General features: G+C 42.6%; 1 protein-coding gene across 1 annotated transcript; it reads left to right on the top strand.

The window, feature by feature from the left end:
* On the top strand, positions 1–26,874 carry LOC121586729 (serine/threonine-protein kinase 40). The gene is made up of 11 exons (XM_041903668.1): positions 1–221; positions 4,577–4,703; positions 5,066–5,151; positions 5,928–6,071; positions 7,222–7,452; positions 8,654–8,706; positions 16,973–17,088; positions 19,225–19,369; positions 19,900–20,019; positions 20,219–20,303; positions 22,565–26,874. The coding sequence occupies exons 2-11, from the start codon at positions 4,586–4,588 to the stop codon at positions 22,784–22,786; spliced, it is 1,320 nt and encodes a 439-aa protein (XP_041759602.1). The 5' UTR covers positions 1–221; positions 4,577–4,585; the 3' UTR covers positions 22,787–26,874.
* Positions 26,875–26,930: the final 56 nt, after the last annotated feature.

The raw sequence follows: 26,930 nt of genomic DNA on the forward strand, positions 1-26,930 counted from the left end.
TGCTATGGAAAGATGCGATCAGAAAGCTGACGAATGGCAGCTTTTCCTGAGTGGTCATTTCGGTAATAGTGGCTAAAACAAACATAGCGCGATATCAACCCTCCATATACGGTGTCCTTTGGTTGGGGGAACCAACTGCGTATGCACGGAACAATACTTTTAAAGAAATGCCCATTCTGTAGCAATACAACGTAGACTTTCCTCGGCGTTTTCAGCTCGAGGTAAGTTGTTGATAAAGAAAAAAGACCTGAGTGAGCGAGGTGGCGAACGAGCTTGCTCGAGCGGTAGTAACGTTAGTAGTAGCTAGCTAGCATGTACTTTGTTTAAATGGCCTCCCCGTTCTGCGCAATGTGTATTGTGTAGCAGACAATGGGTAAATTGGAAACGGCACAAATTAATTGCCACAAATACCATGCACATTTGTCATTGGGTCGTTCCGATGTGTGAACGGTGTTGTAGTTCGCGCTAGCTTTGGGTTGCTCGTGCCGAATGGACTTAGCACATTTAGCTAACCTTAGTTAGGCTACCTAGCATAGCTTCGCTGACGCCGATTATCGTACATTGTTTTGTAATTAACGTACCCACTTTTCCCATACACCGTATATGCGCTGTGTTTTACTAATTCCTGTTCGTTTACAAACTTATTTTGCTACAACATTGCGTTCGGGCGTGGGGCTTGTTTGTGAACGCTCGTGGGTTGTCGGTCAGTCGGTACTATAAATGGTACCTAGTTAGACTTTACTCATGTCATGACATAAGATCAGGGTGGCTCAATGGCTTGAGGACAAATTGTGATTGTTCGTGTCGGTTGTAAGAGTCAAAAGAGGTCGTGTACTTGAGGGATTGCATAGCTGCGATGCGTGCTAATTTCTCAAATGATAGCATGATCCAATGTTGCAACGGACACCCCCTTGCAACATTCTGTCGTCATTCCTATGTCTCTAGTTAATTTTTTTGTGACCTTGTTTGGCCAAGGGCGTTCAAAATGTAACAATAGGCAGCCAGCTGCAAGATGGTAGGTCAGGAGCGCTGAAGGCTGTTAAGGTTTCACCGATGTACATCAAACAGATAAGCCCATTACGAGCTAGCTAGGTATCTTTACCATGATGTCCAATATAGTTAGGGTGATTGACAGGTGCAAGCTCAAGTCAAGAAATCCTTTGTTCAACTTCGATCACACGTGATTTGTGTGAATCAAATCCTCTGACAACATTGTGATAGCTTGGACTATTCTTTTTCAATTAATTATCAGGTTATAGCATAGGTTCCAGGTATGAATGTGTAAAAATTATAGTTGTTTCTATTTTTTTTTTTTTCGGGTTGGCTCCTTTAGCAATGCTTTTAGCAAATTATTTTGTTTTGCAACAGAACACGGTGTGGAATGCATGATTCATGCCGCTATAATAGGCCGTGGGTGGATCTCCAGTCACCTATGGTGGCCGTGTGTGTGTGCGCTCTCTCTAGCTATTTAAAGAGTGCATGTTCTCGTGGATGGTGTGGGAGATTCTCTCTCTGGTGCCTTTTGTCTGATATGATTCAGTGGGCTATGTTCCTACTCTCTCAGTACAGTCAGCAGCAGATAAGACTGCATCTTAGCATGCCATTGCACTGAAGTTATTCTTGCCAATCATTGTGCTTTCCTTGGTTGGCTTACATTAATCAAACGTCAAACTAATCTGAAGTCAAGTTGTGAGCAGCCCATTTCAGGCAAGCCTAAGGTGCATGCATTACAGAAAGGTAATTGTTTTGTCAGATGGTTTTAGGGCAGTACAGTGCTCTTGTAGAAATGCACATCTGAATGAGAGCCGGCAGGTGCTGTTTGTAATAGTTACCTTGTTGGACAGTCATTTTAGCAGCATACCCTGTGTACTATTCAATCTTTGCAAATTGCAATGTCTAACATGTATTTAGTTTAGATGACTTGTGTAAATAGTATAGTAATTGATTGATATAATATACTGCTCTCCTACAGTTGCACATGTGACTGGGAGTCATATGAAAAGCACTGTTTATATGCCTCCCTGGGTGATTGATGACTGCTTGAGATGGCGACAGACAGGCGAGAGACATGATTATGACACTGTCTGCTGTCTGGGATCTGAAAAAATTCTCATAGAAGTGAGAATTTGTGTAGGCCCACTGTGACTGCTGCAAACTGTCCTGTCCTTACCAGAGCCAAGCCGTGTGGCCCATGGCGGAACAGTTTCAAAGTGGAAAGATGTCTAATTTTTCGTGGGTTAATTCAAATGTTTGCTGTGTTGACTAATGTGTGAGCATTTTGACTAGTGTTGCCTGTAATGCATACTTTGAGTTTTTTGGGTGTGTCAGTTTCCAATGTCTACTCTCATGCAGGTAATTCAAATGCAATGTTATTGCCCTCTATGCTTCCACTTTATCAGCCCGATTCATCTCACCCTGGAACATCTCTAGTAGGGTTGAAATTGTACTGGCATGTGTCCACTAAAGATCTACGGTCACCACAATGCTGTCTTTAGGCACATTGACCTACCATCTTTGTGCTGCATTTTCACAACAGAAATTCTCATTGTTTTCACTCTGAAACGATGCCCCCTTTTTACACTCTGGGACATGTTTCAGTTCACGCTCTTATTGGTGTGATCCCTCTGACATTTTAGTATTTCTGACAAATCCTAGTCCATGGTAACCCTGGGGGCAACTGAACCGAGTGATTCACTCCCCTCCAGTTGGTTCTGGGCATTACTTCCCTGTTACGGGAACCAGAGCACATTTCATCACTTAGGAACTCATTATCAGCAGGCAGCAAGCAAAGCAAATACCGCTCAAAGATAGAATACCATAGGTCTTATAAAGGTAGGCAGGTTACTCTACATAGATGTCACAATGTGTCACAAACAGGTTCCCCTGGCATGTGCCTTCAGTTCCTTATCAGAAATGGTAGCGTTGTTATTTATTTTTCTGTCATGAAAAAAGCCATGAACCTAACCTTTTATGGGAAACTGTCGTCTGAGAGGAAGTCGTGCCCTTTTACTGTCAATGGTTGAAACTCACCACATAGCCTAGGCCACAGATTGAGAGAACCACGAACCAGTGCAGATTAAGTTTCAAGTTTTAATGTAATGTGCACAAGTACTGTGAAATGCCTTTCTTCCTAGCTCCAAACCCAACAATCCAGTAATCAATATCAATGTAGCACTAAAAATAACATAAGATCGAAATAAGAAGAATACAAGAAAGTAAGAAGCTATATACAGGGTCAGTTCCAATACCATATTTACAATGTGCAGGGATACTGGAGTGATAGTTAGATATGTATAGGAGTAAGGTGATTAGGCATACAGATATAGGATTAACAGACTAGCAGCAGCATAAATGATGATTGTATGTGAGTGCATGTGTGTAGAGTCAGTATAAATGTATGTGTTGGAGTGTCAGTGAGTGTGTAGAGTCCTGTGAGTGTGCATAAACAGTGCAAAAATAAAATACAAGGGTCAACTCAGTCAGTCCGTGTAGCCATTCTGTTAGCTATTTAGCAGTCTTATGGCTTGGGCGTAGAAGCTGTTCAGGAGCCTGTTGGTGTCAGACTTGATGCACCGGTACAGCTTGCTGTATGGAAGTAGAGAGAACAGTCTATGGCTTGGGTGGCTGGAGTCTTCAACGATTTTCCGGGCTTTCCTTTCACACTGCCTGATATAGAGGTCCTAAGAGCTGCAGCAGGATTTTCAGAAAGTAATTGTAAAGGATCAAATGAAACCAGCATGAAAAAGCATGTATGCACAAAAAAAGCATTCAGCCTAGCCCTATTACATTTTTTGCCATCTTTAGCATTTTCACCAGAATTCCACCCTTGCAGGAGCTGATGTTGCAGTAATCCTACTGCATTCTGCATCAAGGCATTTGTCATTCAGTGGGAGTACATGGATGTTTCGTTTGCATGCCACATTGTGGGGATTAAAGCTGAGGTGTCATCGCTCTCACCAGAGACATCATCTGAATGAACCTATAATGGCTAGCTATTCACACTGTGTTGGTAAACTTGTGGGAGGGGTTTAGTAAAGTGGTTGGGAGGGGTTAAACCCTCTCCTCTCTCATTTACATTTTAGTCATTTAGCAGACGCTCTTATCCAGAGCGACTTACAGTTAGTGAGTGCATACATTATTAGAATTTTTTTAAATACTGGAATCGAACCCACAACCCTGGCGTTGCAAATGCCATGCTCTACCAACTGAGCTACATCCCTGCCGGCCATTATCATTACGGTCATACCACAAGACAGACAGTCTGCTGCATTAGTCAATAGTCATTAAAGAACTTCTGGAGAGACCCAGGTATAGTCATGCAGTTTCATTGATAATTGAGAACTAATGTATTTTCTACTGTATGACACATTGATAGAATTTTGATCAGAATCGTAGCGGTTTAATTATGCAGCTCAAGATGGATATTTTGCTAGTGGCCTGGAAGAACATCAAGACCGTATCAGCTAGTTTGAGAGAGTTGCTTCTTGTGGTCACATTTCTGTCCTACACCATTTAACGTGCCTATCTTGATCTGATGTTATCTGATTAGCTTTTTGTCGCTGTGTTCTTCCTGCAGAGCTCCAGCATGTCTAAGCGGCGCTCTTTGGAGAGGGGGGCCGGAGAGACCTCAGGCAGGGCCAGCAAACTCCTGTGTCCTGGAATAGCTGGAAGCAACGCCAAGAGGGCAGGTCCCTTCGTCCTGGGTAAGAGATGGGGTTTACTCAGGGGGAAAGGTTGGCCTCTTACAACTGTGTGTGCGCAGGAAAGAAGGAAAAGGTGGGGGGATTCAGTTTGCCTGAGACAAGAATGCGAGGAATTTTTGACATGGGGTAGACGGCTCAGAATCTATTCTGCAGAGTTGTTGTTTCTGCAGTCTTTTCAGGAAATGTATGCTGTTAACTTTATTGTGAAACCTTAGCACAATACTTCTGCTGTCTGCTAGATGACGTGTAACAAAACGTTATGTTAGGGGTGTTGAAATGTGAATGCCTCCTAATGGTTTGCATTAGGGCACACACACTCCTTACCTTTTGGTCATGCAGCTGTTGCCACTTCTTCTTTACAGGGCCTCGTTTGGGGAACTCGCCCGTGCCAAGCATAGTGCAGTGTCTGGCCAGGAAGGATGGGACGGATGACTTCTACCAGCTAAAGGTGAGTGAACGCACAGACTCACACTCAATATCTGTTTCTTTTGAATTATTTATTTTCATTGTTCGATGGAGATTAATTAGTATCTTCAAACAATAGCTAGTTAGTTACAGTGTCCCAATAGACATTTGAACCTTTGACCTTCCTAAACAGACATCTTTGTTGGTGTTCAGTTATTCCTTTACGGCCCTATTTGAGAGCAGCAGCCTGCGCTTGCTTAGGCGGAAGGCAAACTGTAGAGGCAATTTGTTTATTGGGGCAATCCAATAATCTGTTTTACACACGAGGTGTTTTAGGAAGAGTGAAAAGGTGGCTCCCCACCCTGCTTTGGCTCCAGTGCTAAGTCTATGGTATGACCCCTCCTCACCCCCTCCTTCAGTGTCTCCTGAGTGTGTTGACCGTAGCATTTAGGGACATGTGCCAAACATGCAGGCCTGTATTGTGTCCCCTCTGGCTCGCAACCCCCTCTTCATAAGTGCTTTCCCGAGGCCTAGATCACCTGTCTGGGGTCAGCTGTTATGGTACATCTTTAGGCATTGTTGTGGGGAGACGACTGCATGTGGTTCATTGTTTAGGGATTTCTCCCCAGTCCCAGAGCGTCTGGGCTCGTGACCTCGGGGTCGAATTCATTAGGCGACACAGTAGCAAGATGTTTTGCAATGGGAAACAAAAACAAGTCTTTCTTATTGGACAAATCTAGGTGGGTCCTCACTGTTTCAGTCAGTTTTCTTCCTTTTGGTGCCTAATGAACACGACCCTGCTGCTGCTTTCTGTTGTAGATTCTGACGCTGGAGGAGCGGGCAGACGCGGCCGGGGAGACCCAGGAAGAGAGGCAGGGGAAGATGCTGCTGCACACCGAGTACTCCCTCCTCTCTCTGCTACATAACCAGGACGGAGTGGTGCACCACCATGGCCTGTTCCAGGTAAATAGCAAGAGTTTACTTGGAGTGTCACAAACTTTCAGGTACATCGCTAGGCGCTGCTGCCCATTGCAATGTCTTTCAATGATGAGAACTTCACAGACCTGTACTGAATTACTGTGATTGTATATTATTCATTCTGATGAGACTTGCATAGTTTTCTGCCAGCCTCCCAAAGTTATAATCAAACCCCCTACCTACCAACCACAAGGAGCTCTCACAAGTTAGCACATTGCGAGTAACCACACTGCACAATCCCAGTCCAGTTGAGCTTAGAGATACTTCCGTAGAGATATTGAAGCACCTTTTTTTTCTCAAGCCATCACTTTCCCAGCCGACCACTCACGTAGAGTGTCTCAGCCCTACCGCCCTTCCCATTTCTTTAGATCTTTGTTATTGTTCCATCTGCCGCCTCTCTCTCTTTCACAACCCTATTCCTGATCCTCAACGCGCTCTTCCTAGAATAGCTACATTGAGCTGTGCGGCTGCGGCGTGATTCATTCAAGGCTACAGTGGTATTGATCGGTTTATTATAGTTCCGTCACCAAGAGGACCAGTTAATAATGATTTTTCGCAGAAAGCCTTTAGAGGCCCAGCCATCTCTCAACCTGGACAAACCAATACCAATGGGGAGCAGTTGGGGACGATGGCTCGCTCTGAGGTGAATAGAGAAGAATGACCATTGTTATTCATCTCAACCCCCCCCCAGGCTCAGTAGAGAGGTGAATGTGTCCTATTCACATTGGAGATGGGATGATTGTGCACAGATCACTGAGCCCTGTCATCTCCTCCACTGTTCTCTCTCTCATAGCTGGTTGAAGCCAGACTGCAACTTCACTCTGCTATGGAAGAGGTGGTCCATGTGATGCCATTTGGCACGTACAATTTGGAAGCTGTTCAATTGTCATGACTTTTGTCAGAATGTATATTCTTTCTTACATGCTTCTAAAGAGATGCCCCAGAGTTGTATTTTTTAGGGCACACCGTAGCAAAATGTTTTGCAATGGAAAACCAACGTTTTATTGGACAAGCCTTTTGTTTTGTGTTTACTGAACACTACCCATATCAACAGATCGTAACACGCACAGATAAAGAATACGGTCTCCTCTCTCATCACCCTAACCAACCCGCTCTCCCTCCCTGTCCACTTTAGGACCGGGCGTACGAGATTGTTGAGGACCCGGAGGCCAACAATGGCAAGGTGCGCCGGATGAAGAAGCGGATCTGCCTGGTGCTGGACTGCCTCTGTGCGCACGACTTCAGCGACAAGACTGCTGACCTCATCAACCTGCAGCACTACGTCATCAAGGAGAAGCGGCTGAGCGAGCGCGAGGCCATCGTCGTCTTCTATGACGTGGTGCGCGTGGTGGAGGCCCTGCACAAGGTGAGACCGACCAACAAAATGCGTACAGCACATTTGAGGTGATCAGTTTGAGGAAGATGAGGTGCTAATCTTGATCACATAATGCGTGTGCCTGATTATTTGGTATGCGAGGTGATTTGTAGATCAGTGATTCAACTCAGTCCGACTACAATGTAGCTGTTGGACGTGTTCGAAACAGTCTAAAGCCATCTGCTTCTTGACTAAGGTTCAGTCTGCTATGTGCTTTGCAGATTTACCAGACTTTTCATTATCTAATAATAATAATAATTATTATTATTAATAATAATTATTATTATTATCTGTTGATGGCCAGTTGTTTGGAAGTTAGTGATTTGTAGATCAGATTATCTGGTCAGTGCCAACTGCCTTGACAGGCTGACCTTCATGATCAAGTAATTGGTCACTGACTTGACTATATAGTTATCTATAGCCGAGATGACGCATAGCTTTGACAATTTGTTTTTGAATGAAAAATGTATTATGTAAGTGTATTTTCTTTACCGTCTCCAACTTACACTACCGGTCAAAAGTTTTAGAACACCTACTCATTCAAGGGTTTTTCTTTGTTTACTATTTTCTACATTGTAGAATAAAAAAAAAACTATGAAATAACACACTGAATCATGTAGTAACCAAAAAAGTGTTTAACAAATCAAAATGTGAGATTCTTCAAATAGCCACCCTTTGCTTTTATGACAGCTTTGCACACTCTTGGCATTCTCTCAACCAGCTTCACCTGGAGTGCTATTCCAACAGTCTTGAAGGAGTTCCCACATATGCTGAGCACATGTTGGCTGCTTTTCCTTCACTCAAGCTGTCAAGGCAAAGGGGTGGCTATTTGAAGAATCTCAAATTTAAAATATATTCTGATTTGTTCAACACTTTTTTTGATTGCTACATGATTCCATATGTGTTATTTCATAGTTTTCATGTCTTCACTATTATTCTACAATGTAGAAAATAAAGAAAAACCCTTGAATGAGTAGGTGTTCTAAAACATTTGTCTCGTCTTTGGCGAGTTCAGAAAAATCAGAATGTTACATTTTTGTTATGTAGCCCCTCCGATGAGTCATCGTCCAAGATAAACCGCTCCTATAGAGCAGAAACAGCATTGACTTGAGTTGCTTTTGTTCCAGTGCTTCATTCATCAACAGTCTGACGGTGATACATCTGATCCATCTCTACCTCTTTCCCCCTGCAGAAAAACATAGTGCACCGAGACCTGAAGCTTGGAAACATGGTGCTGAACAAACGGTAAGGGCTCAGGTTCACGCTTTCATATTTGGTTCAGCCATGCGAGAGGCCCCATCTAGCGTGTATCCGGTGTGCAACTGGCCTTCAACCCGAGCAGGGTCAAGTCCTTGCAACCTCAAGGCAGAGACTGATATCCCAACCCAGTCCCCCTTCACCCCTCCCTCTTTCTTTCGCTCTCCCTCGTTCTCTACATCTCTCTCTGTCTCGTACGAGTCAGTGAATCATTCCCTGCGTTCGGGTTTGGAAGGCAGTGATGGGAACCTAGCGAGGAAAAATAAAGAGAGCGAAGAACGTGCCCTCTTGCTTTGTTCTCTCTGGGAGTGAGGGGGTTGGAACCGCACATGGTTTGAACTCTGACTCGGGTGCACATCAGGTCACAGTGCTGTGCAGGTCACAGTGCCTATAGGCCCTACAGAATGCAGCCAGCTCCTCATCCGTAAAGCCCCCTTTCCAAACACCCCCCATCTCTTTTCGGTCTTATGTTCCAAAAATTTTTATGGTGTTTTTTACGTTGGATAAAATTACAGACTCAGAGCTTCAAAATGGTACATCATAAACTGCAGTTGGAGAACATGGGGAAGTAATGCTGGTTTAAAAGTTAATACATTTATAATCCCATTTAGGAAAAAAGGGCATTCAAACATTTTGATATGATTTCACGCTTGCTCTACATTAATCCTTAGGAAACGTATATTTAGAAAAGGAATACTTTCACCAAATTGCCAAAATGGATTCTCTGAACATTATCTCACCAAGTTCCCCCATTAGGCAAACCATTAACAGTATCAAATTGCCTATTGTTGTATAATAAAGAACCTTTCACATTGAACAGCTACGTGTTGCTCATTGTTTACGCCCGTTTAGCATTATTCACACCCTCTTAAGCCTTAGACCCAACCATCTCTTAAATAATTCACATGTGAACACGTGACTGTGGCCATGTGCTAAAGCAGTAAGGTAGTGCTTGAAAGACAACATAAGTTAATCAAGTATTTTAATCTTGAAAGGTAGTAGCCTACAATTAGAAAAAACATAACACATAAAGGTAAACACTATCTAGACCTAGGCCTATATTATGAGATCCTTTGAGTGACTTTGGTTCAGGTTATGAAATGAACAAAGGAATCTAGCCTGAGAACATATTTTTGTCTTGCCCTTTGGAACAGGGCATGTAATGTCCATGGCCTTTTCATTGCAAAAGTCCTTATCTTATAAAAATATGTTTGCCGGGTTGTCTCTACAAGTCAGAATGTTGAATAAAATGATATTTACACTTTACCGGTTGTACATGCTGTCGGTAGGAGGTGGAGATAGGGTATCCACAGGAAAGTGTTTACCCGACTTTTTGCGGTGCCAGTAGTTTCTGTCGCTTGTAATTTCAATTTCTTGACGCATTACACTTGATACACTATGTAAACAAGAGCCGAATGTAACCTAACGTAGTCATCTGACGCACGTTTCCTCACAATCAGTCGGTCTGTGGTTTGGTTATACTCTGCCATATTGTGCAAGTGTTTGTCACGTGCAAATTGCATCCGTGTTGAAAATAACAACTGGAAATACAAACCGATATACAGACCAGCGTACAAAAGGTCGGGTTGATAACACTTCCCTGTGGATATTTTGAATCAGATTACCTCCGACATGGGGACGAAATTGGCGGACAACCGGTAAAGTATGTTGAAATGACGTTTGTTCAACATTCTGACTTGTAATGGGTCTGTTCGGGAACGCTGAGCCTACATGTTAGAGATGAGTGTGTAACTATTTCACTCTCGGATTCTAAAAGAGGCTAGTATTCATCTTGCTAGCCAGCTAGTTGAACATGCAAAAAACTACCTCAGTGTAGATGGCTAGCTATTTAGCCATCATTTTATGTGTCCCTGTCACTTAACCACAGTGGCTATTTTCGGTTGATGACGAACATTATCGTCATGGCTTTGCACATCAGCAATCAACATTAACTTCAGAATGCAACTGGCCAGCTCAGCTAGCTAGCTGGCTATAACGTTACCTGTATGCAACTGTCTAACAATAAAAATGACCTTTTGATACAGTTGAGCCAATAACGTATGCACATGTAGCTATCTCACCATTTTAACTGTAAGCTTTTACCTGTGTATGGATTATGATTCACGGCAGACAAACACTTTCAAAAGAATCCTTCTCGCTATGCTTCAAACAGACTGCTATTGCCACAGAAGACATAGCTGTGTCGATACCAGCAGCTGTATTCAGGACAACGCTGTTATTGAAAGCTGTAGCTACACTTTGCATGTTGTCCATGATGAAAATGAGTCCATCCTATTAAGTTTACAAATATCTGTGGTAGCAGAGATCAGGACGTGCCATTTGACAGGGAAGCCTTGAGTGACATAATTGAGACTCTTTCTCGTGAATGTCCCAACCCCCTCATTATCTCAACCAATCATGGCTAGGCAATGTTCTGTATTTTCTCCATGGCTAAACAGCTTCGTGATTTCACATTTTATATATATTTACAGATTACATACGAGGTTGTTATTAAGGCACATGAAAGTTCACATTTCCAAAAAGGCATTTCTGCAAAAAAAGCAGGAAACTGCATCATACACCCAGCTTCAAGAATTGGGGCACATGTGCGGTGTGTGTGAACGGAGTGCGTGTTAGTGAGGGCGGAGGGGGGTTGTGCACTAGTGATCTGGGAACAAATCGATAGTTGCATATCAGGATATTGTTTTTGACGATATATCGTTTTGACAATATCGCAATATTGTTTTTGCGCTAGTTGGCTGTACCTGCACCCAAAACTCCAGTATTTTTCCTTCATAGCTAGTTTTCCATCTTTTTAAATAGGCAGCCAATTTGTTTTCAGCACTTATTTCCATGGCTGATCAAAACTTGTTTTCTCATCCTCTCTTGTCCCTCTGTAGCAGATATATGGTGAGCAATATGTTTGGAACATCGAATCGCAATAAAATCACAGTATTGAATCGCAATACATATAGAATTGTAAGAATCGCAATACATATTGTATCGGCACCTAAGTATCGTGGTAATATCATATCGTGAGGTCCCTGGCAATTGCCAGCCCTATTGTGCACCCAGAGCCTCTCAAAAACCCTGATGGATTTCTTCATTTTTAAAGACACACAGGTTATATATACTTTTTTTTTTTTTTTTTACAGTGAATTGATCTAAATTCACAGTTTGTCTTGAGCCCATGAAATGTAGGAGTATGCTAGTGACTGTTTTGTAATAGATCAACAGTGCAGGCTTTTGCTATTCCTCCCCTTGCTCATATAGTATTTCTGCATGTGTATGCTGCATGTGTATGCTATTAAACAATGGGAAAGTGGCATATTCATGTGTCTGAATGAGTTTCATTCATGCATACACATTCATATCTAAATATTAATATGATATATACATCATATAAGTGTGCGTATAATCATGGATTTACATAATCCCACTCACACATACAAGTGGCCATACACCACCTAAATGTGAGTCTATGCACATAAAGCATTTTAGCCACTGCCAGGAAGTGTTTACTACCTCAATTCCTTCTCCCCACCCCCTCTCCACTACACACTAACATACTGTGCAGCAGTGTTTCCCGATCCTGGTCAACTAAAGACTTGTTGATAAGCTGATTTTAGTTGAATTAAGCAAAAACAAAAGTGTGCACCCCTTTGGATCCTCAGGACCAGGATTGGGAAACACTGCTATGCACACACTGGGAACGGAGACGGCCGGTGCCCGTAATGGTGAGCGCTAGGGCTGCAAAAAACAGAATTGTGATTTTACTAGTGAATATCGATCAAAACACTTGGGTAAACTGATGGCATCCTAGAAATGGAATGGCCATTCAAATTTTATGGTTGGAATACAGTGGGCACTTGGAATGCAGTTTTTTCTAATGACAACAAATGGAAAAAGTAAGGGAGGGGTTGGATGTGACAGTAGGAACCAAAGTGTTAGTCAGTGTTTCCCATGGGACCCTAATTAGATTTAAATAGGTACATTCAGACAGATTTGAGAATATTATTTATTTTCCTCTCTGATTTAAGAACAAGCTATTGCATAAACAATGCTGATATACTCCACCGCTGGTACCAGCCTGTATTAGAGCAAAAGTCTGCTAGCAAGATCTGTGGTTTAGTGAGATTTAGCAGCTTGCTAAGACCAACAAGCTAGCGTTTTGCAGAGAGCAAGTTACACAAATGAGTAGTATAATGTAGAAAATGTGGATTTATATTAAGAAGCAAAGTGAAAAGCTGTCTTGTTTGGACATCTGTTGAGAGCATGCTGTTTGGTCAATGCATGCATAGATTGGTTGGTTGTTTAGCAACAAAACCGAGGCGTGCGCAACTATGGGGGGAAAATAGACTGGGTTGCCTTAGTGATGACAACATGTAAGCTATATTTAATCTCTGTTTATTGAAAACATACATTTGCACACTGAGCACTTGTCTCTCAAATACATCATTTACAGTTGTTGGTTAGCTAGCTAGCAAATTTTTGCCATATTAGCATTGACCTAAAATCAGTCAAAACAACACATGGTATCGATAACAAGATGAAACAAGCCACTTTCAATTCCCCACATGGAAGTTTCTTGTCATTCTTCCTAGCAATCTGGCCATCCAGAATCTCAACAACACGCTGACTTCTGCACCATGGGAGCACACATCGTTTTCGTGACGTTGTCCGCTAACCCATCTATAGTGAATCTAGCATGAGGAAGTGCCTGCTTGAGGGGTGGGGCTTGGTGTTTGGGTAGTGGCCAAAAGAGGAGACACTGAGAGAACTCTGAACTACAAGCAATAAATCAAAAGTAAAAAAAAGTGTGCGTTACAGATGGCTAAGTGGCATTTCAAAATATAGCAGCCTCTTGCGATATAGATATTGTGGATGTCAATTTCGCAATTTAAATTAAAATTCGATTAATTGTGCAGCCCTAGTGAGCGCCATGCGGCAGCCGTAGTGGTGATGAAACAAAATGTTTTGTTTTGGCCGTTGGGGCTGCTTCACAGAACAGAGCAGACGAGCAGAACACTCTGTCCCAGCTGGAGACAAAAGGAGAGGCCTGCCAAAGGCCCTCCATAGCTCAGGGCTGACTCACCACGGACACACATGTCTTACACTCAGCCCTCTATTTACTTTCTCTCCCTCTGCTCTGTCTGTCATAAGGCTTTCTTTTTTTACTCACAAACTGTCTTTGCTCGTTACTCCTTTTTCTGTTTTTTTCTTTCTCATGATTCCCTTCTTCCATTCCCTCGTCTTCCTTTTTTGTCTTTCGCCTTTGCTCTCATTTTGTGTTTCATGTGTCCTCGCTAGGTGTGCATGCATATAGTGTGGGGGATGGTTGGAGAGATGTAGGGAGGAAGGCCTCTCCCAGATTTATTTTGTAGTGCTTTTCATATCACTCATCACATGGCCTGATGCGACGTCTGTTTCAAACCAATTGATGACAGATTTTCATGCAAATATAAAATAATCTGCATAGAACATTGTGCACGTTTTCCCACCGGAGATGTTTTTCCAATGGAATTATTGCGGATAAAAGGCTGTGCGTGATGACTTAGTGCAAATAAAAATAACTTTTAATAAAAAATTATAACTTAAATGGTTTTCCATAACATTTTGAACTCTACTGATGGTTTTATCACAAAAACTGTTGCGTTATATAGCAAATGTATCCACTCTGGTCTTGGCACGTGTGCTCTAGCCAACAGCTCGCACATACAGTGTGGGTAGGGTAGCCTACATGAAGACATTATCATGGATAAGAGCGAGATTATTTTGATTTGTCAAATGGCAGCCAAGCATCGATCACCATGTCACCAGAATAAGACCCTCGATATTTATTGGAAAGGAGCATCAAGCTAATTAGCGTTGGGCCAGTAACCAAAAGATTGCTAGTTTGAATCCCCGAGCTGACTTTGTGAAAAATGTCGTTCTGCCCTTGAGCAAGGTACTTAACCCTAATTGCTCCAGAGTCGCCAACAATAATGGCTGATCCCTGACTGTGACCCCACTCACTAACTTATTTCATCTGTTGCCTAATAAACGGCATGCTTTCCCGAGTCCTAGTGGGAGGACCACACAACATAGCCTATCATCGCGTGAATCGAAGTTTACTTAGATTTTTTTTATTTAACTAGGCAAGTCAGTTAAGAACAAATTCTTATTTACAATGAATAATTAATAAAATAATGTATGCACTCACTAACTGTAAGTCGCTCTGGATAAGAGCATCTGCTAAATGACTAAAATGTTAAATGTTGAGGGTGTACTTCAGGGTTGTAAGATGTTGGGTTGATCGCAAACTAGACACTTGTCAGGTCATCCCTCTCGTCCGTCTAGGCACAGTCTTTTAGATGGTGAGGTGCGACATCAACCTCTGATGCATTTATTCCCACTGACTGTGCTGAAGATTAGTTTACACCTTTGACAATCTTACCTTCCTCCCCTCACCAACTTCTCCCCGTCTTGCAAAGCTCAGTGTGCTGTCAGGAGTTTGCTTATGCAGAAAATAAACATTTGCAAATCAAACTTAAAAAAAGGTTTGGCTGGCAGTACCGGGTTGACAAATAAGTAAAAATAGGAGCAGCTTTTAGTAGCATTTCATAGTGAATCTTTGTATTATTATTTTGTATGTATTGGAAAGCCAAGTTGGCCTTTTTTAATACTGTAAATTGTGTTGGATGGGACACCAGTCACAAACAGGTAAATCCCAAAATGTTTGAGAAGTCCTTAACCTCACCACACTGTTCTAATGTTGTTTTTCTGAAGATAAAATCTCAATTAAATGTAGCTTCAATTGAGGGACTCCTGCTGAACTATTGGTAGTCTTAGTTTATTTTTGAGTGCAATTTGTTGAACTTCATGCAGAGCCAGAGGATGCCATGTTCAACCCCTTTCCCATCAGTCGGGTTATTTTGGGCAGGACGGGGGGAGTCACAAGGGATGTTGAGGTTTCTGGTTTCCTGTCTCCTGGGGTCACATGACCAGAAAGCGGAGACGGTGTGGTTCTTTTGGTCGACCCAGTCCTAAGGGTCCCTCTCACGAGGCGAACACGCCATCTCATTCATGGAGAGGATACGGAGTAAGAATAGCAACCGCAGTTGTGTGATGAGTGCCAGCAAAAGAAAGGCCCCCTTCATAAAGCAGCTTTTTATCTAGAGAGCCCTGCAAGCGCAGCCTCCTGTCATTGTGAAGTTCAAAAGGCAACTGTATTATAGACTACTCATGTTCACAAATCATTTTGAACAGCTTACTCCAATGGTAGACTATCTAGACATAATTATTTCATCTTCAAAAATGTTTTTACAATGTGGCATATTTAGCGAGCATGTGTTTTCACAGGAATTAACCTTAGCCTGAATGTGGCCTTCTGTCTGTGTGAGCAGAATGTGAACTACATACAGTGTGAAAGTGAGAGAGAATAGGGGAAGCTGCATTGACCTCATTCCTTTGAGAAGGGGATGTGGGTGAGAACGTGATCTTGAGTGGACTCGGGCGCTAAATTGCAGTTGTGATTGTGTAGCCTGTGCGTGTGTCGTGCATGCATGCGTGTGTGTGTGTGTGTGTGTGCTTGTGCGTGTGGGTGGACTTAAGCTTGTGTGTGCACTTTTCCTTATGTGCTTTGCATACACATTCGCCAACCCAATGCCATGCAGGATTAGTCATCAAGACAATTATCCCAAACCACAGGTTGACTCACATGTTTGTCAGTGCAGCTTTTTTATTTCCTCTTTCTCTCTACATGTTCTGGAAAGGACAGGGGGATACTGTATGAAAGTCTACCATTAAACCCTGCATGGCACCCCTCCCCCCACACACACTGTTTTATCTACGATGACTCAGGCAAACATCTGATAGGCCTATGATGTTTCCACAGAAACCAATATGGTACCTAGCAACGGTGCTTGAGCACCACACTGTCTGGAGTTTACCCTGTCTCTAGATATCACTGTCCTCCTGGTTTGGAGTTGTCCCTTCAACTGGTGGTCGTGATGATCGTATAGTCTTGTGTTTCTTTGAAACTTCCTCTGGTTTCTTTTAAGATGATGCTAAGGAGTCAATAATGCTATGTTCAGTTAACTGTGATTGTAAAATTAAGCAGTGAGTGAATTACACCTCCCTGAAAAAACACTTTAACGTCAGCCTGCATCTATTTCGTTGTTTCATGAAGCATCGTGTGTCTCACAGGCCTACCTTCCGTTTTGTGTCTACTGAATATGACCCTGGTGTGTTGGTGTCTCTCTGTGTACCCTAGGATTCACCGGATCTCCATCACCAACTTCTGCCTGGGCAAGCACCTGGTGAGTGAGGACGACCTGCTGAAGGACCAGCGAGGAAGTCCAGCCTACATCAGCCCTGACGTTCTGAGTGGTGAGATGACACACACACACACACACACAGATGGAATGAGCGGGGAAAGGAGAGGGAAGTTCTCTATCAGTCTGTCACAAATGCTACTGTTTGATGCCAAACACAATCACATAACAGTTAAATTGAAACTTGGATTCAAATCATGTAGGCCTATTGATTTCCAAGGGTAATTCACATGTTATTTGTGAAATGTATTGGTGGTGGTTTGACTAAGCTCCTGTTATCGTTTACTGTTCTGTTGAAAGGAAGGGTCAGCCTAGTTAATCTGGGTCGACCTGCGAGTCAGTCAGGAGGCTTGCTTAATGTTTGTTTTCCGGTTATTAGGCAACACAGATAGCCTATTTTGCAAACTTGGAACATTGGTTAAGGCTGAAAATATCTCAAGGCATTTTTTTCATTTATTGACTTGATCATCTTAGAGTTGCATGATGTTCTCTCGTGCTAAGCTATGTGTTAGGGTATGTGGTGTTGATTTTGTTTGGTTTTACTGCAAACACGTTACTGCGCTACACTTTGCTATTATTTGAATTGCTTGCTGCAAGAGACGGTACACTATTCCATCACTCAGCAGTTTGTGCCTGCACTTCGTGCATACACTGAGGTTCTAACCATGAGAATTACTTTTCAAAGCTCTTCAGTCTAGACACGATTGGCAGGAAATATGTGAAAAGAGCAGGTTGGGCTGGTGTTTGCTTGCCTCTTCCCCTCTCTCCATTAAAACACAGATAGAACCCAGGCATATATGAGCGGAACATGACAAGTTGAAAACAGAACAATGAAATGAAGCTCCAGTGAGTCACTCCGATGACTCACCGAGAGGGAAACTACTCCCAACCCCTCCCCCCTGTGTGTGTCAAAGGCATTACCATAATTGCACCATGGGTGAAGGGAGGGAAGCAACTGCTGCCACCGCTTTATAACAACACTTGCCTCTGGTCCTAAAGCAGAACACCATGCTCATTGCTCCACCATTACAATCACTGGCTTCTGACTCATCATGCCTTTTTAGGTTTAAGCATAATGGAGGTATGGTATTGCCAAATGTAATTGTGGTTGGACATTTCTTGGAAAGATGAGTCTAGATCTGCAGTTGGATAGTGTAGAGTCACATGGTCTTCTGTTTGTGTCCAATTGGTTATTCTTTCATTCTGTGGTTGATAATTAGATATTCTGTATGGTTCTAGAGGCGAAGAGCAGTGGGTTGAGGATTAACGACAAACAATTTCATTTGTAGTTGAATTAATATTTGAGTGTCGTTGTACTGGTGCATGGACATGCATGATAAATGCTGTTACATGATATGTAAGCCTATATGCAAAACATGTTTTTAAAGAAGAGTCATTTCTCAGTCGCAAAATGTTAACCAGGTTTCCATCCAAACATGTTGGATAATAAATGTCATTATGGAAATGGTAAACATTCCAAATGTCGAAAAATGTTTTTTGGTAAACTTTCCAAATGTTGACAAAACAAAAAATACGCTGGAGCTGATCTTTTTTTTTTGTCTGTAAAATTAATTACGCAAGAAATGTCGGTGGAAATGATTTTTCTGCTCAAATTGATATAATAACATCATATCGAAGTAAACTTGGAGTCACGCGATGTCATGTGTGGTCCTCCCACTACGACTTGTCGAGAAAGCATGCAGTTTATTAGGCTACAGATGAAATAAATGATGAGCTTCACAAGATGGTGGAAGTGCATGGTGATGAGCTTGATGCTCCTTTCCAATATATATCGAGGGTCTTATTCTGGTGACATGAAAGTTGACGCTTGGCTGCTGTTTGACATAAAAAATGATTCTGCTTTTCTGTCCATAACAATAGTCTAATGTAGGCTATATGTGCTCTCTAGCCAACAGCGTGCAGATTGGACTGTTGGCTAGAGAGCACGTGCCAGTATCTTTCTATCAGTACGTGGGAATTTAACAACAAAGTATTTTTATGTGCACTACGTCATCACGCACAGACTTTTATCTGTAACAAGTACATTTGATGGAAACATCACTTGTGGGGAAAATGCTCATAGTTTTTTATGCTGAATTTTTTACGATTCGCATGAAAATCTGTCGCAAATTGGATAGAAACCTAGCTAGTGAAACATTGAAATGAATCTATTTAATGTCTCCTTTTGAAGGTCGGCCGTACCACGGTAAGCCCAGTGACATGTGGGCCCTTGGCGTGGTGCTGTTCACCATGCTCTATGGCCAGTTCCCCTTCTACGACAGCATACCTCAGGAGCTATTCCGCAAGATCAAGGCTGCAGAGTACTCCATCCCAGAGTAGGTCAACATACAACACGCCACACAGTCCCACACATCCCATACAAAACCACAAGCATTATTACACCATGCACCCCATACAGAGTGCATGCTACATGTCACACAACACCTTCCATCCCATACAGCGGCAAATAGGCATTTTTCAAGGCCATTTTTATACTGCGTTGGTGTAAATTGGAAGACGCTACAATTATGCATATCATGACAGTTGGGCTACTCAAGGACTTTGTGCAAGTCTGCCAATATCAATTAAGTTCTGAGCCACACACTATTATAACTAATAGTAATATGCCATTTAGCAGATGCTTTTATCCAAAGTGACTTAGTCATGCATGCATACATTTTACGAACAGGTGGTCCTTGGAATCGAACCCACTATCCTGTCATTGCAAACGCTATGCTATACCAGCTGATCTACAGAGCACCATGCTCTTATTGGTTCCTCCAATTTATTATTCAACAGTTTCTCCTTCTGGTGCTGAAGGCCATAAATATAACCCTTCTTCCCTTTCCTCCCTCTCTCCCCTCAGGGACGGGCGTGTGTCGGAGAACACTGTGTGTCTTATACGGAAGTTGCTGGTGCTGGACCCCCAGCAGAGGCTGACCGCAGCAGAGGTCCTGGAGTCTCTCAGCGGCATTATCGCCTCATGGTGAGTCATGCCCCCTGGTGGACAGGGAGAGAACTGGAAATATTGACAGTAGTGGTTTTGTGGTTGGAAAAGTGCATAACGACAATACAATATGTCTTATCAGGTGTGAGAATATCATCTTTAATGCCATCAAGATGTTTTATATATCAGTCAGCCCTTGCTGTGTCGATAAACTGTATCCTGTGTGTGTGCTTTGCAGGCAGTCAGTATCATCTTTGACCGGTCCTCTTCAGGTTGTACCGGACATCGATGACCAGGTCAGCCACCCAGAGCATCTCCAGGAGGTGAGATCCCTGTGGTCAACAACCCCTTGATCCTCCTTCAGCCTTTAGCGTTAGCACATGGCTAATCATCAGACAGAACTTCAGCTCACCCAAAGCCTGCCGGGGAACAGAGCCAAATGCTCCTCCCTTACTGACTGGTGCCTTGTTCTCACTGCGCCACCATGAGGCTAGCACTTTCATTACATTGCAGTTGAATCCAATGTTCTTTATAAATCTAAAGGTGTTGTAAGAAATACAAAAGTGTGTACAAGTATGGCTTGACAAGAAACATTCTCAGTCATAAAGCTGTAGATTGACATACAGTGAGGGAAAAAAGTATTTGATCCCCTGCTGATTTTGTACGTTTGTCCACTGACAAAGACATGATCAGTCTATAAGTTTAATGGTAGGTTTATTTGAACAGTGAGAGACAGAATAACAACAACAAAAATCCAGAAAAATGCATGTCAAAAATGTTATAAATTGATTTGCATTTTAATGAGGGAAATAAGTATTTGACCCCTCTGCAAAACATGACTTAGTACTTGGTGGCAAAACCCTTGTTGGCAATCACAGAGGTCAGACGTTTCTTGTAGTTGGCCACCAGGTTTGCACACATCTCAGGAGGGATTTTGTCCCACTCCTCTTTGCAGATATTCTCCAAGTCATTAAGGTTTCGAGGCTGACGTTTGGCAACTCAAACCTTCAGCTCCCTCCACAGATGTTCTATGGGATTAAGGTCTGGAGACTGGCTAGGCCACTCCAGGACCTTAATGTGCTTCTTCTTGAGCCACTCCTTTGTTGCCTTGGCCGTGTGTTTTGGGTCATTGTCATGCTGGAATACCCATCCACAACCCATTTTCAATGCCCTAGCTGAGGGAAGGAGGTTCTCACCCAAGATTTGACGGTACATGGCCCCGTCCATCTTCCCTTTGATGCAGTGAAGTTGTCCTGTCCCCTTAGCAGAAAAACACCCCCAAAGCACAATGTTTCCACCTCCATGTTTGACGGTGGGGATGGTGTTCTTGGGGTCATAGGCAGCATTCCTCCTCCTCCAAACACAGCGAGTTGAGTTTATGGCAAAGAGCTAAATTTTTGTCTCATCTGACCACAACACTTTCACCCACTTCTCCTCTGAATCATTCAGATGTTCATTGGCAAACTTCAGACAGGCCTGCATATGTGCTTTCTTGAGCAGGGGGACCTTGCGGGCGTTGCAGGATTTCAGTCCTTCACGGCGTAGTGTGTTACCAATGGTTTTCTTGGTGACTATGGTTCCAGCTGCCTTGAGATCATTGACAAGATCCTCCCGTGTAGTTCTGGGCTGATTCCTCACCATTCCCATTCTTGCATGGAGTCCCAGGCCGAGGGAGATTGACAGTTCTTTTGTGTTTCTTCCATTTGCGAATAATCACACCAACTGTTGTCACCTTCTCACCAAGCTGCTTGGCGATGGTCTTGTAGCCCATTCCAGCCTTGTGTAGGTCTACAATCTTGTCCCTGACATCCTTGGAGAGCTCTTTGGTCTTGGCCATGGTGGAGAGTTTGGAATCTGATTGATTGCTTCTGTGGACAGGTGTCTTTTATACAGGTAACAAGCTGAGATTAGGAGAACTCCCTTTAAGAGTGTGCTCCTAATCTCAGCTTGTTACCTGTATAAAAGACACCTGGGAGCCAGAAATCTTTCTGATTGAGAGGGGGTCAAATACTTATTTCCCTCATTAAAATGCAAATCAATTTATAACATTTTTGACATGCATTTTTCTGGATTTTGTTGTTGTTATTCTGTCTCTCACTGTTCAAATAAACCTACCATTAAATTATAGACTGATCATGTCTTTGTCAGTGGGCAAACGTACAAAGTCAGCAGGGGATCAAATACTATTTTCCCTCACTGTAGGTTAATCAGCTCTGTTTTGACAAGGATGCTGAAGAGATCATTAACCAGACTCTCGAACAACAGTATCCCTATGTGTAACAGCAGGGCTGTGTTCAGTAGGCACCAAACAGAAGAAAACTAACAAACTGGGAAGGGACTACCTTTTGCTCATTTTGTGCCCTAATGCAGGGGTTTCCAAACCTCTCCTCAGGGACCCCCATCCTTCCATGTATTTGAGCAATACCAGATCTAGTACACCTGATTTTAAACTAATCAATAACAAATGTGTAAATATAACAAAATTGTAAAATGTCTGGGGGTCACTGAGAAGTGGTTTGAAAACCACTGCCCTGATGAACACGACCCCAGTGTATAACTAACATCATCTGTCTCTGTATCCCAGGTGAAGGTGACGGAGGAGTCGTCGCAGTACGAGTTTGAGAACTACATGCGTCAGCAGCTGCTACTGGCCGAGGAGAAGAACACTATTCACGAGGCCAAGGCCAGCTTCCTCGCCAAGCGCCAGTTTGGCGCCATCCCGCCCGTGCGGCGCCTGGGCCACGATGCCACGCCCGTCAGCCCTCTGGACGCCGCCATCCTGGCCCAGCGCTTCCTCCGGAAGTAGCCCCTTCGCCCCTCGTCTTGCCCTCTGTGGGACACGTTGGGTGAGGAACACATAAGGGTTGGGTCGGGAAGGGAACCTAAAACTGAGAATGTCGATGGGAGCTTAGCCCCAGCCAGACCCTCCCTTGGGTAGAGGGGCCCCTAGATGTGGTGAGTTAGGTAGGTGGAGTGGGAACAGACATGGGGGAGCACCAGAACTGATCACTCACCTGACAACCTCTCATCGTTTTCACACTTCAAGTCTGGGTGTCGGCGGTGTGCACAGGAATGGGATGGCTGGAGAATCTGAAGATCTGAACCAAAGGCTTCCACCGAACCCCACTGATCTTAAACACACGCTGCTCTCAGCCAGCCAGCTATGGGCACATATGGACTCATACAGGCCAGGGGGATTCCAGACACGCGTGTGTGTTTCCCTCTGCTGAAACCTGGCCATCACCCTCCTACCTACCCCCATTTATTTCAGAAAACCCTGAGCAATACAGGGCCAGAAGAACCATGTAGCAACCTTCCTCTAACCTCCCTCCCTCAACTCTCCAAACTGAGATCACCTGATCATGGACGTCACTCACTCACGCGCCTGCCCGCTCACTCTTTAGTTTCCTCATAACCAAAATGATCTGGACTTGTCCTGTCTGTCTCTAAACTACGACTTCAAATCTACCTCTCTCAATCGCTTTCTAACCATGTGTGCATTTTACGCCATGTCCACCATTCTCAAAAAACAAGGAATTGTAGAGGTAATGTTGTCACCATAGACAGAAAGCATTACTATGTTTTGGTGCATAAAGGTTTGGAATGTGGAATATGAATAAGCTTTTTTCCTTATGAGTAATAAGTAGCATTTTACCCTTCTATCCATTCTACATTGAAGATGCTAACTATCAAAGGGTGGCCAAATCCTATCTTTAAGTCTAGCAGATTGCATTGTTTTCTTGCTTTCGCTCACCCCCTATGGAACCATTACCATTTAGGCATCTAGTGTCAAGTACCTGGAAGTTGTGATGCCAAGAGCTGGATGGGGGGGAAGTTTATTAGACATTTATTAGATGTTTAATGTTGATCCTCTCTCGTTATTGCTGTTCTAAATGGCATCTTTGATTAATAATCGAGACGTGGACACATTTCTTTGGGTGAAAAATCATGGAGCGTCTTAACTGATTGTTAGCCAAGGAAATTATACCTCCCCCTCGTTCACCACTGAACAACTTCCAGGTATTCAACTTCCCACTTATCCTGTGTGACATCATCATTGTGGGACAAGTATTGGGCATGAATGTGAATGAATTGTAATGCCAGTGATTGCCAGTGTGTAGATAAGTCTGATTCCGGCCAGGGGTGTATTAGACAAAGCCAGGGCCTTTTCAGTGGTAGGTGCAGACTAGAGCCACATTATTTAAGCCCAGTGAGTCAGTGCAGACCCTTAAGCTAGCCATCCTCCCAATCTCTTTATCTTGCCTGCCTCCGTTGCTTGCACACACCGAGAACATACAGGCGTTTTCTAAAACTGGCTGGACTGAATGTGTCCACTGAAAGATGGGCATCCCTCATGTTGCCTGTCTTAGTCGTGAATGCTCTAGTGTGTAGCAATGTCTTAAGTTTAAAATCAGACAACAGTAATGCTCATAGTACTCAAGCCCCTTTAGCTGTTGTAAGTTATATTGTAGTAGCTCATCATGAAAGACTTAACTATGATGATCGTGATAATTGAATAGATAGTGTCATATTTCATAGAGAAACTCAACAATGAGGTTGCGTCTCCGTCACTCGGTCGCGTCATTCCATTGTTATGCCTCCCTCTGCTGGCGGCGCCATAGTGGTGCCAAACGTCGTGATAAATCCAATCATTCTGGACGGAGGCTAAAGGCTGGTTCGTCTAAGTTGCACTAGTGTCCTGGAAATACGATGACATTGCTAAAGTAGGTAGATATTTGGTAGGAAACAACTTTGCCATTGATCATGTCGTCAAATTTACTTTAGAAAGATGGCAATGTTGTCGTTAGTTAGCAAAGTTTGTCAAAAGTAGCTAGCGATGCTAACGTTAGCTAGCTAAAATCCGGTGGGCTCCCCTTTAAATTTAGCTAGCTAGCTAACGTTATACTCCATCTAAAGTCAATCTGGCGACATCAAAATGATAATTTTCTTTCCAAGCCACAGTAACGCACTTTTGATTAAATCTTAATCAGCGGTCATTGAGTAGAATGCTCAGTCAGTCATCAGTCCAAAACAAATGTTCAAAACAATATTGTAAAGAAACGTGTAACCCATGATTAGGCTCATTGGTTAGTTGGTGTTGGGGCCTTTAGGTGTTGATGCATTCACATCTTTACCAAAATGTTGCTGAACTACTAACTCGTGAACAATATTAGGCATCTGTTCACATAAGCTTGCCCATCTTTATGGGTATCCGCATTGCTTAGACCTCCACCCTATTTATATCTAAATTGATCACATGAGTAGAAACTCGAGTCAGTCTCCTATGTCATTGTATGTTGTATTTTTCCTTAATTTCATGTATGTTGATTTATTTATTCACTGTCCATTTTCAGGCATCAAATCTTTGTCATTATTGCTTTAAGCAAGAAGTGTTCTGGTTCCATTTGTTTCTTCAGACATTGAAACTTGAGCCACCATTGCAGTTTTTTCTCTCTATCAGCTATCTTCATTAAAGAAGTTCTCTTTATTATAATTTTTTGCCATTGCCACACACTCGTGGTCGATTTAAGCTACACTAATAATGAGACGGACTGTATAGTTCTATTTTTTACACAGAAAATAATCGCACATTATAAATAATGATTTATGGTAGTGATGTACTGTTTATTAGCCTGGTCCCAGATCTGTTTGTGCGGTCTTGCCAACGCCTATTGCCTTGACAATGACCAGCACAAACAGATCTGGGACCAGGCCAACTGTTTATCGCCCCATACCAGACTTATGGTCAGTATGTAAATATAATACCAACATGACAGCGACAACACCATGAGAGCTGCCATCTACATCTAGTGGAATGATACCAGCTCTGATCAGGGGTACATTCAATGTGGGGAAATGTTCCAAATGTTGCAGCTAGATATGTGTTGAATAGAACTGACATGATTCCGAATTCAACATGACAGAAAATCATATCTTCATTTCTATCTGAACGTTTTGTAACATTGCACACTCCTGAACAGCCCTGCTTTAACACAAATGATATATATAGACATGCATTAGAGGCGATGCTAGCCACCACATTTTGAGAAAAAATAATAATTAAATTAGATTTTGAGAAATGTTCGCTTTTTCCCCACCTCAATGTGAATTTCTGGGTATAAAAGCAGTATTGTAGTTGATAGTGTGTCAGTAGTTCATGAGAAAATTGTGTTTTGTGAACACCACAGCCCTTGCTGAAGTTGAAGGCAAATTTGTAATCCCATCTTACTTGAGGGTGACCATAACCCACTATTGGATATAAATATGTAGGTTTATTAGAAAATACCCTTGATAGTAATGTATTATCTGTAGCATTATCAAGATGGTGTTCACATTTTAGCTTTTGGAATTGTTCCATTTGATGTCTAAGAAAGTTGTCCCCTTCATAGATGGTCTGTGGACTGAAAGCACCATACGAAGCATGATGTTGAGCTCTTTGTAAAATGTGATTTTGCATGATTTTTTTTACTTGCAAGGTGGTCCCACAATCTAGTTCCCTGAAATCAACCAACCAGGAAGAATTGGGAATTTGAGTCTTACAGAAAAACCTAATGTTTTTCATAATACAACTGATTTTTTCATTTAATGAATATTCAACATTATTTTTCATTTTTACCATAATTCTAAAATTGGGGAAATGTCTGTCAGTTTAACTATGTATTTGATTTGCTGAATATTTCAACTGGAAAATAGATTATGGTGTATGATGTGGTGGTAAAACTTGTTGAAACCAGCGGGATTTGTGTTGTAAGCTGCTTGGTTGGATATGGGCATCTAATACAAAAACCTGGCTAATTGTACAGAGATTTAGAAAAGTTTGTATAAAAGACATATTTTTGTACTTCATCAAATCTCTACATGCATGTCAGCAATAAACTTTGATATGGAAAAATACACTATTCCTACCATTTATTTAATGTGAAACTTTAAATGTTGACGAAACGTCCCGT

Source organism: Coregonus clupeaformis, chromosome 17, assembly GCF_020615455.1.
Source record: "Coregonus clupeaformis isolate EN_2021a chromosome 17, ASM2061545v1, whole genome shotgun sequence".
Classification (NCBI taxonomy): Eukaryota; Metazoa; Chordata; class Actinopteri; order Salmoniformes; family Salmonidae; genus Coregonus; species Coregonus clupeaformis.